Genomic DNA, 15,925 nt, shown 5'->3' with positions numbered 1-15,925 from the left:
CAGATTACATCCCTTTGAACGAGTCTGTACCCGAGCGCTGACTTGCGACACGAATCCTCTAGTTGCGCCTAATCTTCGGCTAAAGACCAGCTCGGGAGGCTTGGCTCACTAACTGACAGTGCCCAGTCAGTGCTGCGTGCTAGCATCTCACTACCTACCGGCAGGTACCGGATCTACCAATCTTGAAGTTTATCACTGATCTCAAATCTATACTTGGATCCTCTATTTTTACAACAAAAGCTACACATTCGGTGAAGGAGACTGCGAGCTAAATTCAGTCGATGGTTGTGAGAAGACGGCTGAAATACTAGCGGATTATACAAAAATATCAAGATTACTTGCAGGCGGCTGAAGTCCAACTAAAAGTACGTCACCGCCTCCTGGTTGGAATGCTCGAGTCGAGCTGTTCGCGCCATTTGGGAGGCTTCGGGGGCCGGGGGCCGGGGGCCTTCTAGGCCTTTGGGGTTCGGGTAAAGGCATAGGAAGGGTTTGAAAGCGGTGTATTACTATGCCAAGGCCAATAACCGACTCTAGGGGCCATTGAAAGGAGATGAAGTCCGAAAATGTCTTTGATCTCCTGACCTAGAGAAAGGGAAAGAAGAGACAAGTATTGCTTGCAACTCCTATGATTCAAGAGAAGTCGGCATTTGCTATCGATTTAGAATAAGGCACGTCTGACGTGTGATTGAGATTCAAGCCACCCGAAAGCTACTAGGTTACAGAGTACTGTGAAGTCAATTTATTGCCGTCCAAGGACAACAACCAACCACATGCATCTGCATAACATCAACCCACATACCGTTGGCGCCTTTCCCGCACTACACGTACCGACACTACTGGACTACTGGTGGTCAGCAGCAAATGTCCGAGTGGCACAGGCAATATTTAGGCAATTCCTCTAGTTGCCACAAACCATTTTCGTGACACCCCCAAATATTGAGTGAACCTTTAGGTTGGAAACGTCTTTCTTTCTTTCTTTCATCACTGGATTGATGATTCATCCAGTTCTGTGTTTTCTGCAATCATGTCTTGGCTGAAAGCGGCACAGAACGACGTCTCTTGTCCCTCTAGAGTCCAAAAGAGCCTCATTTCCTATTTTGAGCTCACGGCAATAGGCGACCAAGAAAACACACCCCCGGGGAATGCCGTGTCTACTCCATGTTGCTTAATGCAGCCTATATTGCTCTGCGTGCTCTGACCGCACCCAAACCGGCGCCAGGTTTCTTCGATAACAGGCGCTTGCTGCGTTGCGCCGTGCAAGTGCCTTCTCATTGGCGATTCTTCGTTAGGATCATCCGAGTTGAAGTCATTCATGATATGTCTCCCTCGTCTGCATGTGTTTACCGATCTCATTGGCCATGTCTCGATTGCATGCACCATTTCAGAACAATTGCCTCTTATTATCAATCAGCTTGCTCATCATGCCTCTTTGCGTCAGAGCGTGGCAACACGAGAGCGGCTCGCCCTGATATGCACGCAGCGTCGCATTGCTTCAATGTCGCCTTCAGCGGGGACAATCACCTGTGCTCAGCATTGTGATCCTTTCTCATGTATTCCGGCGGCCGCTTGGTAGTCAAACAACAAGTCGGCCTTGGATGAGAATCAGTTTACCTAACCCAAGCCCTCGAGGCGAAGTCGGCAAGCCGGCGTGGAATGGGGCTCACTCGAGGGGTTCCTTTTGATAGCATCCCCAAAGAGGAAGCTGTGAACAAGCAACCTGGAATTCTCTGAACATGACGCTCGCCGAGCCGCCATCCGCGTACACGCACGCATACACATTAGAGAATATTCCGTACTTTGTAGGAGGCTACCTAAGGTTAGTTAGTAGGTTAGCAGCCAGCTTGCTCAACAATACCCCGTCGGGCGGCTTGCATACAGCATGTATGTTATGTACAACCTTGCCCTGGCCCAGCGCTTCGCAACCTTTGTTTCGGTCGATTCCAGACTTACTATGACTATGCACCAATGCATACTTACTTTTAGGCTTGTTTGGTGGAGAACGATCGACTCGTTCCGCAACCCCCCAAACCCCCCAATTCATCGGTCTACTACTGCCGAAGTCAAAATAGCGTTGATGTCTATCGACCAAAGTTGATAAGCATCTTTCGACAGCAGACTGTCTGCCCAACTACAGTAAGACACCGCCTATCCAGCAAGCTACTAAATGCATTCTTCAGGTACTATGGTATATGCATGCCGGCAGACAGACATCGGACCCTGCCTGGCAGTTATCGTGTGACTATGCAACCCCCCCTCACAGAATTTCTTGCTTTTCAAAGCCTGCAAATAACTACTACTATCCACTGCTACAACGACAACTCGTGCATATGAGCGCCGGTGAGACGCCGTGCTCTTGTTCCGGTCGACCCTCTCACTCAACCGAGCCCCCCCTGGTGAAGCGAAATACTCACTCGAACTCAATCGGCTTGTGAGAATGAATGTTGGCCTAGGTGCACTTTCAGCAAGCATCATGGAACAAGTGTACATATGCGCCTATTGCGCGAGCCTCATCAGTGCCTTGGCAACCATGGATGGACTTTAGGTACATATCCTTGCTTATCTCCCGGACAAGTAGTCCTATATACCCTGGACCAATGGTAATTCTGCATTACCTACATAACATTAACAGCCAAAAAAGCACACTCACTCAATCTGGGGGTCCAACCTTGGATCGGCGACCCTTTCCACCCCACTGTAACCTCATTGTCTCTATCGAGCATGGTTCATCTGATCAACGACAAACAAGACCCTCTGACCTTTGTGGTTGCTATCCCCTGACTCGCCCCCTAATGTCGACTCATGTACCCACCCCATGTCTTCTCAGATGACGGCCCGTCTTCGCCATACTACTATTGCATCGCAGCACAGGTCCTAGGTTGTTGCTAGGGACGGACATGTTGTATGCGGGGGGCGACGGCCGTGGGGTCTCTCCACCGTCCTTCTTTTCCCTTCGCTTCGCCGTATCTAAGTCGTCGCTTTTGTCCGTCCAGTGAAGCATTTGTATAACATCTCTTGGCTTTCCTAGTTGCATTGCCAAGTCCTCGTTGCGCTTGCGATCCCTACACAGACGGTGAGGAAACCAGGCTCGAGCAAGACCACCTGCCCTTTCCATGAGTTTTCGTGTTACTAATTCTGCTCGTTCAGAGCAATGAGCAAGTTGTCGCGATGGCCCCCCCTGCCGCTGGCTGATTCGCCCTTTTCGACTTCTGGGCAGCGGGCGTTGTGCAGCTCGTCAGTGCGCGATGGGGCCGGCGATCACGACTGCTCCAGACCCCAAGACCCTTGATTAGCCAAATATGATATCGCGGAATCAAGACGCAAGATGACTATACCAGCCTTGAAGGATATATATATGTGCTTTGGAAGCAGCATGAGGTCTCAAAGAAAGTCTCTCGATCATCAGTCCTCCTCTTCTTCACCCCTATTAATCTCATCCTTGAGAAACAATCTTTCACAATGGTCAACGTTCGCCGCCTTGCCACTACCTTGACGGCTTTGCTGCCTTTGGCATCTGCTGCCCCGACCCAGACGCAGCAGAAGCGCGAAGTCATCCAGGGCAAATACATCATCACCCTCAAGGACAGTGCCAGCTCTGCCGACGTCGAGTCCCATCTCGGCTGGGTCTCGAGCGTTCATGCCCGAAGTCTCTCCAAGAGAGATACCGCCGGTGTTGAGAAGACCTACAAGATCAACTCATGGAACGCCTATGCTGGCGAGTTTGACGATGACACGATTGCCGAGATCAAGGCTAATGCGGATGTGAGTCCCCCCCACGACTCGCCGGTTTCCACGCTAGACAAGTTATTAATACTAGTAAACAGGTCGCAAGCGTCGAGGAGGACCAGGTCTGGTATCTTCCCTATGAGGCCGACAAGACCGAGAACGCTGCTCGTGCCTTGGTGACAGAGTCCAGTGCCACTTGGGGTCTCGGAACAGTTTCCCACCAGGAGCCTGGACACACCGACTACATTTACGACTCCTCAGCCGGCACTGGCACATATGCCTACATTGTAAGTTAACAACAAGCTTTTAGTCAAGCATTTGTCAGGGTGTCTAAGTACATACCTTGGCACGGACCTCCTCTTCACAAGCAAGACTATAGCCTGCCTGTTGTTGCATTGATAATTAACCAAGGCAAATATAGGTGGACACTGGTCTCTTGACTACCCACACCGAATTCGGCAGCAGAGCCTCATACGGATACAATGCCGTCGGCGGCTCCAACGTTGACAGCGTCGGCCACGGTACCCACGTTGCCGGCACCATTGGTGGTACCACGTACGGTGTCGCCAAGCTCACCACCCTGATTGCCGTCAAGGTCTTCCAGGGCGAGTCCAGCTCAACCTCGATCATCCTGGACGGCTACAACTGGGCTGTCGATGACATCACCTCCAACGGCCGCGAGTCCGTCTCTGCCATCTCCATGTCCCTGGGTAAGCTACTTCCCCTTGTGCCTGGTTCATCATCCAGAGTCTAACTTTGTTGTCTTTAGGTGGTAGCTACTCTGCTACCTTCAACAGCGCCGTCAACGCTGCTTACACTGAGGGTGTCCTGACCGTCGTCGCTGCCGGAAACGACGCCGCCAATGCCGCCAGCTACTCGCCCGCTTCGGCCGCCAACGCCGTGACCGTCGGTGCCATTGACTCGGACTGGTCCCAGTCCTACTACTCCAACTACGGCTCCGTCTTGGACGTCTACGCCCCCGGCAGCAGCATCCTGTCGGCCTGGATCGGCTCCAACACGGCCACCAACACCATCTCGGGTACCTCCATGGCCACCCCCCACGTCACGGGTCTGGCTCTGTACTTGATTGCTCTCGAGGGTCTCAGCACGCCCGCTGCCGTCATTGCCAGAATCAAGGCTCTGGCTACCAGCGGCGAGATCACCGACATTGGCACCGGCAGCCCCAACCTGATCATCTACAACGGCAACGGCGCATAAACGCTTTGTTTTCTGATACCATGATTAGCTTTGATTCCACGACCTTTGCTGGAGTCCCAACCATAGTGATGGGGCCCCCGATTTCGATGATGGATGGGATTGGTTTGATTAGGGGAACATTCAATTCGTTCTTTGATCTATCCCGATGATTTTATGATCTGTTATGTAGCATGTATTTTTTCGATATCAATACACAATTGTATAGTATCAACACACCTGGTATTTCATTGTGCTGTTACGACCCGAGTTCTTGCCATGTTCTTTTCTTGCATCCCTTTTTCAATTTACACAGGCGTGCCAAGTACATGCCATCAAATCTTTGGAGTGTTCGTAGCCCATGGATACGTAGTTGGCATGGCAGACCACGGGCTCAGATCGTTGTAATCGCGCGTCGTGTTCTTGCCTTGAAGAATCTTTTGGACAAATGGCAGGACGTTTGTACTAAATCATCATGTTAGCTCGCAAAAAGGTTTCGGAGTTCAAATTATTCCAAGGAGCTCGCAGAATGCCTTCTATATCAAACAAAGAAACTAAACTCACTAGCCACTCATATCACAGTGTCCGCCACTGCGAACAGCCATGGCAATCTGATCACCAGCGCCGAGCCAGTCGTACACGGCCTTGGCGGCCGGGTACACCACAACAGCAGTAGCCTTTGAGTTGGTATACGGATCAGCGGAGCCCTGATCAATAACGAGGGCGCGGGGCGCAATGGCCGCGGCCACGGTGTGGGCATCGTAGGGCAGGTTCTCGGCGTGATTGACAAAGGTGCCGAGGGTGTTGTCGCTCCACCAGCCGGCGCCGGCCTTGGAGTTCTCCAGCGTCTCGTCCTGGCCCGACATGGCGTGGTACCGGTACGGTCCCAGCCCTTGCACCCCGGACGACATGGGCATGGTCAGGGCGATGCGCGCGTCGAGCAGGCCCGCGGCCAGGGCTCCCTTGCCCAGACGCGAGCACCCCGTGACGCCGGCCCGGGCGGCGTCGATCTCGGGCACGGTTTGGTTGAGGGCGTCGAGGGTGCGGTGGAAGCCCCAGGCCCAGGCTGTCAGGACGCCTGAAATTTGTTACCGTCGTGTTAGCTTGCCAAATGTTCGGAGCCCAGCGCTCTCCTGGCACAGATACGAGATGGAAAGCAACCCAAGACCATAAAATTAGAAATATCCATGGTTCAACGCACCAATGTCTCTTCCCTTGTACAAATCCCAAAACGCGCCCGTCTTGGAATTGCTGTCAGCCGCGACGGACGTGTAATCAAAGCCAACGACGGCAATGCCCGCGGAAAGATATGGCTGGTTCGACATGCCGCCGATGTTAATGACCACGGGCACCTTTGCCGCGGCGCTGGCCCCCGTGGGCAGCGCGAGCGTCGCCTTGAACTTGCCCGTCTTGCCGGCCGCCGTGACCTCGATATTCACCGTCTGCCCACTGCGCGTGGCTTTCACCGTTTCCTGCGCGTGGTCCGGGTAGTATCCGTACTGGTACTCTTGCAGCATGTTGAGCAGCTCGGGCTGGCGGCACCGCAGCCACTCCTCCCGCGAGGCGATGCGCCCCGCCGCCTTGCCCGCCATGACGTCGGCGGCCGTGTTGCCCGAGTCCGTCGTCGTCTTGGATAGCGGGAGGAATGGGTCGGGCATCGTGGTTTGCAGCGGGAGCTGCTGCCATGTCGGATACTTGCCGGACGCATATGTTGAAGCGCAGGAGACCTCGGCCTGTCGAGGTGCCAGTTCTTCGAGTAGTCCGAGACTAGGAAGTGCCACAACCACGGTCGCAAGGGCCCAGGAGGCGTAGAGAGCTGCGAGCTTGGTCATGCTGTATTATTTGTTGGTGTTTATGGAACCAAGCCTCTGTCAGTCAATGTGTCGTCGAGAGGATGTCCACCATGTTATATGTACCAAGCCATGGTTATATATCCGGCAATATATTCATACCCATAACCCGGTCGAAGGGGTGGAGAGCGGACCAAAGGTAGCCGGAGAGTTGATGGTCACCCATTTTGTCAGATTATATCCATATAACGTCCACCACCAATCAAGATCAATCTTTCATTGCTGTTGAGTCGATGCGTATTCTGTGGCTTTAATGTTGTTAAGCTGCATTCGTGCCAAGACTTGCAGTCTCAAAGTGTCGAGGCCCTGAGCAAAGATGAATAGGACAGGGCCAAAGACCGAGGACAAGATGCATATAAATCTGCCGTAGTCTAGAGAGACGTAAAGAGATCAGACGGTCAATTTAAGCTTAAAGTAGCAATCGGCTTTGTCGCCAAGTGGGCAGTATATTAAATGTTGCCAAGTCCCACTTTAGCCGCGATATGGACAAGAAGGGCAGGTCGCAATAGCAGATACACTGGCCGAGGGGGGTCGGCTTCGGTCTCCCCAGCCGGATGTAACTCGAACAACTCCATAAATCCTGGATCCAGAATGCACAATTGGTCCTTGGCCTTTGCAGATAAAAGGCCGAGGCCCTGCGAATTTACCGTGTATGCTTGGGTTTGCTGGTTGATTCCTTCATTGGGTGGCACGGTTGTCTCGGCGCATATAGCCAAGTCGCATATTGACGGACCAGGTATTCAAGATAATTTTGTTTGACGAGGCTTCACATGCGTTGTTCATGTATGCCAAGAGCCAAGATCATCATCTGAACATTGCTCCAAGCCTGGACCATGCAATGCCATAGGTTCTGCTCGCCCTTCGGCGGTGGATCAATAGACAGGGCTCGTCGGCACTTCAATACGGTATAAAGACGATAAGGATATGGTTGGTAACAGCAGATGGATGGCTGTGGAGTGCAAATCATGTCAACCCATATCAAACCAAGCAAAACTCTCTCTAATATCACATTAGCCCGGCGGAGAGATGACAATAGTCGCACAGCATGACAGCTCATTTGTGCTAGGCTACTATACTAACGAATCAAGTTACTATCAAGCGAGGCACATGTATTCAAGACCAGATCTTTCAAAAACTATGCTCATATCACCATGCTGCGACCATAGTAGATATCAAACGAACGTTTACCTTGTATACCAATTGAAGTGATGCAGGGTTCTGGACCGACATGGATATACCATTGCTTAAAGAGTCAATCATGTAAAGAGACTGGTATATAGAAGCTATTTAATCTTTATGAATATTATTAACACAGCATCACTGCCAATATTGCTCGGGATCTAGCAAATATGGAAAAGGGCTCCCGCAGTTTTTTGGTGGTATACTCGAGTCGGGTAATATCGAACGCCGACCCTAAAACTAGCTGAAGCTGATTCGCCATTAGTAGTGCGAAGGATGCGGGAAGGATTGCAACCGAAGATGACCTGGCTTGAACCATGGCCCGTGATCTAGTGTTATACGGAGACGCTGACGTCTCACTCGTACGACACAAAATAATGATATAAATGCTCCAATCGAAAGCAATTGCTATCTTCTCTGTTGCCAATCGCACAATTGTGTGTATTCTTCACATTGTGGTACAGTCAGCAATCCCGACCTAGTAAAGTGTCTCAATTGAACCCTCATTCATACGAAGACTATCTACTCGGCAGTGAAATTGGAGCATACCAAATTTGTCAAGAGCCGATACGGTTTCTGACGAGCAATACTCAGAAATGGGCCAGACACCATCGATACCTCGGGACCCGTCCCGAGCACTCGAGATCATAGACATGGGCTACTCGCGCACGGCCACCATGTCCTTTGCTATGGCGTTTGAGGAGATACTCGACGGCCCAGCCATGCACGGAGGAACGCAAATGTTTAATCGCGAAGATGGTGAGGCACAGTAAAGATCAGCCCGCACTACCACGACAGAATACTGATGCCAACCCCGTCTACCATAGCCTACTGCCGAAACATTAGTCTTTTATACAAGTACAAGCGTGAGGGTGATCGCGAGCGACTCCTCAAGACGCTCAAGGAGGTCATTGGCGGCTTTGTTGGCTGTTCAGACTGTCCCATGATTCATTTCTTGCCCGAGCTCATGGAGCTGTATCCAGAGGCCAAGGTCGTGCTCGTGACGCGGGACCCGGCGCGGTGGTGGGACAGTTTCAGCGTGTTTGGGGATGCAGATATCAAGACACCGTGGTCGAAATGGGCATTTGAGCTCTTCATGGCTCCAGTGCCGGGCGCACGTTGGTTTCCGTCCATTGCGGCGGGATTCGATGAGGAGTACGTTTGTCGCGATTGACTTTCAAATACTGAGGTTCGCTCTCCCTCCTGGGAATCCATCTGACTGACCGAGCTTACAGTCTGGAACGCACACACGGTCTGACAAAACAGGACAAGGGGTTCCTGGACAAGCACAATGCTTGGGTTCGACAACAAGTACCAAAGGAAAAGTTGCTGGAGATGGACCTGGCTGCGGGGTGGGAGCCACTGTGCAAGTTCCTCAACAAACCTGTCCCTAACAAACCCTTTCCACGGGCCAACGACCGGGAGGCGCGAGACAAGTTCATACGACAAAAGGTGATACAGGCCGGCGCAATCTGGATTACGATTTTCTCAGCTACGGTAGTCGCAGGACACGGCCTGTCGCGGTTCTGGAAAAGAAGTTGCTGTTAGCTTTTGGTGGGAAGCTGATGTGTTGCCATCTATGTAGACTCTCAACTCGACAAGGTGTAAGAATTTATTAAGACATTACCTAATATAGCTGCATGTTAAACTTAGTTGATGGGAGTGTCATCCTGGCCCGAGCCCCAAGTAACTAAACACCCAACATGAACCATGAGATGTTACAAGACTCGGAGAGCAAGAAAACTTGACCGAGATAGTATTATGAATACGAAACCTCAATTATGATAGCAATAAGATATGGTAGCGGTAATGTATTCTGAAGTCGAACAAAAAAAGAAGAAAAAAAGTAGGGCTTGGCCCGGAATCGAACCGGGGTCGCTTGCAAGAGAGAAGTCAACCCAAAGCAAGCATCTTACCACTGGACTACCAAGCCTAGGCCATTGTTGTTCTTGTTGAGAGTAGCGCTGATAACATGATATAGATGTCAAATGCAAAGGATAATTCTGATACGAGGCAAGAATGTCGTGGGCTGTGCATAACGGTGTGTGAGTCACTGCCGACGATACATGGCCACAGCACCAAGATCAAAATTGCTCTCCGGAAACATCGCTGACCTGACTTGAGTTGAGAATTCCACGCATGGTATCAGGCATATTGCGCCGAGTAGAGAGAGATTCTCGCGAATCATCAGATTTAGGCAAGAAAAGATGTAGACTGAATTAGCAAAAGTCTCCGTGCACAGCACGACGTGCATTTTCTCACTGAACTTCCTGATTACTCCATGCCTATCAAGCTCATACCCATTCTTTGGTCAACGAGAAACTTGCTTAGTTCCAAGGTAGGAGAATACTCAACCTCCTGCCAACATTGATTTGTACACACCATGTTCTCCCCGCAAAAACCAATACCGAAACGCCAACAAATTTGGAATTCCTGCTCCGGTAGCGATGAGATCTACTTCTCGTTGATTTCGCAAGCGTCATGTCCAAAACACCTCGAGCGACAAGGTTAGGCCGCTTCCGTTTTCGTTGGGTAGCCTCGCCGGCTTATTGACTGAAGGCCAACTTACCTTGTTGGCCCTCAGCATGCTGCAAAACCCACTGCTCTTTCCCCGATTCCATTCATGACGGAAAGCTGAATCACAGGATTGAAACAAATTTACAGGTACCCAGATCATAGCAGACCATTGGTCCACTACCCACATCAAGATAGGCACTGGAATTCTGTCACCGATTAGTGTGGCCGAACCACTCAACGTCTGACTAGGTAAGCATGTTTTGTTTTGACGCTTATTCGATTCTACATCCCAATAAAAATTTGCAAACCATATTTTCCTGTAAAATGCCTTGGGCTGTGCTGGTTGCTGACCGACGTCCTTGACACCATCATTAACCTCAACAACCTTCGTGGTGCGGTAGACCCAAAATGGTTGATCTCTTCATTCTTCAACCTGCTCAGTGAGTCCAGATCATGTCGGCTGCTACGCCAAGACCTCGAAGCGACACATCTTGCACTCTGATTTTCCTTCACGGTATCATACGAACCTAGAATATTGCAGCATCTTTGTTTGACTCGAACAAGGACTTGACTGCACGCGAGCTTTTATTCAAGGTCAAGACCGAATTGATCCGCGACCGATATTCGTGGGGACTACGTCTACCAAGCACTTATGCGATTCCGAACCATTCCATATCAGCATCACCAAAGATCGCAGCTGTATGTCCGATACCCTAGAGTCCACACGTCAGCAATTTGCGATTTGCAGAGAAGGAGTGGATTCGATACTTACAGTTCCATAGACACCCTCGACATTTTCGCCGTAAATGTACCTCGTATACGGGCTGGCCGGGTCGTTGGGGAGGGTCTGCTGGGGCGTGTCGCTGTAGCCAAAGACGCCCGTCCACTGCTTGATGGTCTCATTGTAGTTTTGCGGCAGCAGCGTCGTGTCGACGGAGCCGTGGTGGATGCGCATGCGCGGGCGCGCCCCTTGGTAGCCCGGGTACATGTTTTCGACGACGCTGGTCCAGTAGGCCTGCGACTCGACCACCTGGCCCTGCGAGCACGTGCTGTTCCACCCGTCGACGGTGCCCGTGTAGAAGCAGCCGGCGGGAACGCCCGAGTAGGCCACGCCCGCGGCAAACATTTCGGGGTACGTGGCCGCCAGGACATTGGTCATCATGGCACCGCTGCTGGACCCTGTGACAAAGACTCGGGATGCGTCCGCGCCGTACGTCGAGATGGTGTAGGTGACCATGTTGGCAATCGACTCGCTGTCGGCGCCCCCGTCGTGCGTCAGCGCCGCCGCCGAGCTCACGTCCCAGCAGGTGCCCGAGTAGGGAGATTGCGGGTAAATGACAATGAAGCCATACTGCTCAGCCAAGGTCGCGTACGGCGTATTAGTGTAGTAAGCCGACGCCGTCCCTGTGCAGTAGTGGATGGCTACCACGATTGCTGGGTTTGTCGCCAAGTTGTTCGGCACATAGATGTACATTAGCGTTCCGGACGCATTCTCGCCAAAGTTTGTCACCTGCGTCAAGGAAGCTCGTTTGCTCAGCTGTTGCGTCGGGCCCGAGGCCGCGAGCTGGCTGGTGATGGCCAAGAGAAGAAGAGTTATGAGTTTGAGAAACATGTTTGCTAACCTACAAGATAGCACGATTGGGTCATGCCAAGAATCAGAACGGTATTAGAGCTGGAATAAAGAGACTACGATATATATATACAGCATGCGGAGCATGTTGGATCCATGAGGCAATCAGGTTTTGACGTCAAGAACAGCAACTTGCGGTGCCGGACGGGCTGCTTCCGACTCGAACCAGACGGGCATAGAGGTGAAATCCAAGCGACTTGACTCCTGGTCGTCGGTGGAGCGGCGATTCAAACAAGGCACGCAACCCTTGCCCGGCACGGAGCGGAGAGCGACGGCCGGATGATGGCGACAGGCTACTTACCTATTTCATATTGCGCCGTGGTGAAAAGAACACGGTAACACCGCGGGGGCTTGGGGCCATTGAAGCTCCTCATTGAAAGTAACATCCACGACTTTTTAGCCTTCAGCCCCAGGGACGTGGTCCGAACTGTGCTGCCATTCCGGGGACGGAGGAATATAAGAGGTCGAGTGCCCCCGGGTAAAAGTCACGGAGCTGCTTGGCCCATTTTCTCCGCCAATTGCCTCCTGATTGGCGCGCGTCTCCTACTCCACATGTCACAATCACACCCCCGGCCTGTGGACTGGGAGATTCCCCATTTAGGGATCTTCGAGGTTAAATCAGAGCTTAAATTCCGAACCTTTTCTCGGTCGAGAGGAGGCATGCAATGGCTGCCAACCCATCAATCGACCTTGGGAATCATGTCTTTTCTGGGAGTGTGTGTGAAACTTGCTCAGTGTCGGTTCATGGACTGCTGTCTGCCGTGGCCGGACCATGGGACGTGTTGAAAGATTGGCCCAAGGATATACTCAAGGCAACGGCTATGGATAGGCACATGAACGTCTTTCATGGTAACGAACTTTGTCTGGGTCTGCCCAATTCTTAGACTGGGCCCAAAACTCCAACACTTTTAGTGTAACACATTGACACCCCGACATGAACTCCTTTTTTTTTTTTTTTTTTTCGTTTTCTTTCACTTTATATCACATCATGGCTTTCAATTGCCAATATCGTCATGAATTTATAACAATGTTTCGGATAGGCAAACACTCAGATGTAGCCAATTGTTTCATGACAAAATGTATACATTATTGTACACTTCTATTAGCACATGATTATTATACTACTTGAAAGCTCGTCTTCTTGGTGATTCCTTGTACATCTTCTTCAGTCTCACCGAGAGTCCGCGCCCACTTGCTTCCGTCGCTGTTGGTGGTCTTGACCTTGACCCGATAGTCGTGTGGGTCGTTGCGCAGACTCACTCTGGTTCCGGGCCGCGCTCCGAGCTCAACGTCGTCCTTGTCCGCAACGACGATAGTTTGCTCCTCCTCGGTTTCCTCGTCCATTCTCGTAAAAGTCGTCATGCTAAAGAGACTCTTTGGCGTCTTGCGACTAAAGGAGCTCTTGTTACTTCCTTGGCCAAAGGTTCGGAGTCCAGCTGATGATGGTGTTTGTTCACTGTCCCCTGAGCCCGTGAATCCGAGTTTGCGAAGTGTCATTTTCATTAGCGGCTGAAGTGTCGCCAAACTACCTGCGGAGATGGCCAGTCCCATCTCAATCTGAGACCAGATGGCAATGTCGGTTGTTGAGTCTGTCATGAACACTGGTAAGTAAACAGTCGAGACGATATTTGTCGAGTTGGTTTTGACTTACATAAAAAGTCGTTGCTTCTAAAATTCTCCAGATATGCCATTCGTACAGCCACTGCGCAGCTCGCAACACAACCCATGCTGAGAATGGGTATCAAGGCAAACTTTGTTCTCTTGTCCATTTGCAGGTTCCACACCAGATAGACGGGCAGGAGGGTAAAGGTAAAGTCGGTAATGATTGAAAGGGCGCTGTACGCGTATACAACGTTGATAATGACGTCGATCGATAGACACGAGCCAGCTCCAGCTCGTGTCCAAAAGTAGGAGACTGGAGTACACTGGAATAAGGCAACAAAGAAAAATACCAGGCCACAGAATATCGATACGCCGAGGGCACAGTAGATAACCATTCGGTGGCGTCGATTTGGGGTGATTCGCATGAGGAAGACGGCGATCGAGGCTTTCGAAAATATCATGCTCCATGCATAGGATAGGTAGCAGTACCACCAAAACTACATTTGTTAGTTTGTTCGATCGTAAATGACGAGGCGAACGCAGTGAGATCTGCTTATATACACACCATTGTAGCAGCAGATAGGTCTGCTGGTTGCAGTTTCCAGTAATGTTGTCCTGTTCCATGTGCTACACCTGCCAAGCAAGTTGATGTGTTGAGAGCATAAAATATCTGTCTTTGAATTAGTATATACCATTGTCGCAATGTGGCCGTGCTGTTGTAGTACCGTTGAGAGGACCATGAACCAATCATCCCACCCAAACGCTTTTGACATCCTTAACCGCACGTAACATCGTAGAAATAAAGTCACAGCCGCGAGCGCAAAGAATGTGGAGGCAGCGGCGCGGAGCCCCGGTCCCAGATTGTCATTATCCGCCATGACGAGGGGAAAGTAATCGAATCGTTCTGATGACCGGATTCAAACAAGGAGGGACATAGAATCAAGACAAAAGACCAACGTCACACATGGAAACAATAAAGTGTCGTGTATATAAACAAGCTTGAGAAACGAGAGTGATGCCCTCGAAGCCGGGTCGGGAGGGCTTAATTTCTCTCGGCCGGGGTCTTCGTAGTCTTTATCCTGGCCTGAACCCGAACAAGTGGCTGGCCCTTGAACAGTTCCCATCGATCCAAGACAGATCAAGGAGGTGTGGGTAACGACACGCCGACCCTTGGGGGGACATACTATCGCGGGGTACTATTCAACCTCATTGGCCGCGGGAATAAGGTTGGTAGGTTCAAGGGAGGACCCCTCGGACCTTTGGGGTTGCATTGCCTGCGAGTCCCACAAGCCGACTGTGCATGGCGCCGATCGAGCATCTTTTGACTCAGAAATACTCTTTGCGGAAGCGTACTTCGGTTTAGAAGGAGTCAGTTTTCAACGGCGTGTATACATTTCTATGGGTCCATGGTCGAAAATGATGGACATTTAGCTCGAGCTTTCCACGTGGTTTGGCATTCAAAGTCGATGAAATTGGCTAGTGGGGACACTTAGTGCGCCTGCTGTATCCGATCTGGAAATCAGTTGAGGGTTTCGTGGTAGACTGTCGAGGTCGGGATGCCCGGAGTATGTATTGACCTGGCGACCTGTCAAGCTGTCGCCGCCAAGGTTGGCTGGTCGTGCGGAACAAAGCCCGTACGACTCCATCAGCACGTGGAAAGATAACGATGTCCCGATACCTATCCCAGGCACTGTCTAGTTTCCTAGTGCCCAGCGGTTGCTTGAGGATACTATAGTATATACCGGACTGCCGGTGAGATACTGCCTGTCAGGACCGTGGGCGGAAAGGATCAGCGTTATTGTGGTTCGTCCTTTTGCAGTCTTTGGTTTCGTGCGTTGCAATGTCAGGTGGTGTTGAATGATGGGTCCGTCCTTCTTTGCCGGCTCTGCCTTGCGTGAGTTGGTTGAGCTTCGGAAGGCCGAGAGTGGTGAGTCTAAAATTCCCCTGCCCTGCCGAATTCCAGCGGTTCCCAGTCACCATAGCTCAGGTCCCACCTAATTGCCAGGGGGGTGGCAATGAATTATAGGGCTGACGACTGATGCCGGCCAAGTCCCCGCCAGCCGTCGGCCGTCTTCTTGGAGGACGACCTAAAAGTGAACCGCTGCCACAGAGGCTGACTCGGCATGGCAGCCGGTTCAATGCTCTCCTGATTCTATGGAAAGAATTCCGTCAATTGCCATCGCAATAGCCAATGGCTTGGTGATTGATCTACCCGCGTTCTTATCGTCCT

The 15,925-nt window shown here is 51.3% G+C and overlaps 5 protein-coding genes across 5 annotated transcripts; 2 read left to right on the top strand and 3 right to left on the bottom strand.

The window, feature by feature from the left end:
- Nucleotides 1-3,456: 3,456 nt before the first annotated feature.
- Nucleotides 3,457-4,941, top strand: PFICI_13611 (Alkaline proteinase; the record flags this gene model as incomplete). The annotated part of the gene is made up of 4 exons (XM_007842192.1): nucleotides 3,457-3,759; nucleotides 3,822-4,010; nucleotides 4,145-4,433; nucleotides 4,493-4,941. 4 exons carry the CDS (start codon nucleotides 3,457-3,459, stop codon nucleotides 4,939-4,941), a joined length of 1,230 nt encoding a protein of 409 aa, XP_007840383.1.
- A 311-nt stretch (nucleotides 4,942-5,252) lies between these two features.
- On the bottom strand, nucleotides 5,253-6,749 carry PFICI_13610 (uncharacterized protein; the record flags this gene model as incomplete). Its single annotated transcript, XM_007842191.1, has 3 exons — nucleotides 5,253-5,382; nucleotides 5,482-5,995; nucleotides 6,119-6,749. 3 exons carry the CDS (start codon nucleotides 6,747-6,749, stop codon nucleotides 5,253-5,255), a joined length of 1,275 nt encoding a protein of 424 aa, XP_007840382.1.
- A 1,793-nt stretch (nucleotides 6,750-8,542) lies between these two features.
- Nucleotides 8,543-9,494, top strand: PFICI_13609 (uncharacterized protein; the record flags this gene model as incomplete). The annotated part of the gene is made up of 3 exons (XM_007842190.1): nucleotides 8,543-8,705; nucleotides 8,774-9,101; nucleotides 9,182-9,494. 3 exons carry the CDS (start codon nucleotides 8,543-8,545, stop codon nucleotides 9,492-9,494), a joined length of 804 nt encoding a protein of 267 aa, XP_007840381.1.
- Nucleotides 9,495-11,113: 1,619 nt separating this feature from the next.
- On the bottom strand, nucleotides 11,114-12,075 carry PFICI_13608 (acetylxylan esterase A; the record flags this gene model as incomplete). The annotated part of the gene is made up of 2 exons (XM_007842189.1): nucleotides 11,114-11,176; nucleotides 11,236-12,075. The coding sequence occupies 2 exons, from the start codon at nucleotides 12,073-12,075 to the stop codon at nucleotides 11,114-11,116; spliced, it is 903 nt and encodes a 300-aa protein (XP_007840380.1).
- Nucleotides 12,076-13,209: 1,134 nt separating this feature from the next.
- Nucleotides 13,210-14,573, bottom strand: PFICI_13607 (uncharacterized protein; the record flags this gene model as incomplete). The annotated part of the gene is made up of 4 exons (XM_007842188.1): nucleotides 13,210-13,682; nucleotides 13,745-14,192; nucleotides 14,261-14,365; nucleotides 14,421-14,573. The coding sequence occupies 4 exons, from the start codon at nucleotides 14,571-14,573 to the stop codon at nucleotides 13,210-13,212; spliced, it is 1,179 nt and encodes a 392-aa protein (XP_007840379.1).
- Between the last annotated feature and the right edge of the window lie 1,352 nt (nucleotides 14,574-15,925).

This window comes from Pestalotiopsis fici, assembly GCF_000516985.1.
Source record: "Pestalotiopsis fici W106-1 unplaced genomic scaffold PFICI_Scf_11, whole genome shotgun sequence".
NCBI lineage: Eukaryota > Fungi > Ascomycota > Sordariomycetes > Amphisphaeriales > Sporocadaceae > Pestalotiopsis > Pestalotiopsis fici.
Note: the sequence above shows the minus strand (reverse complement) of the source record. Positions and strands in the feature narration are given on the sequence as shown.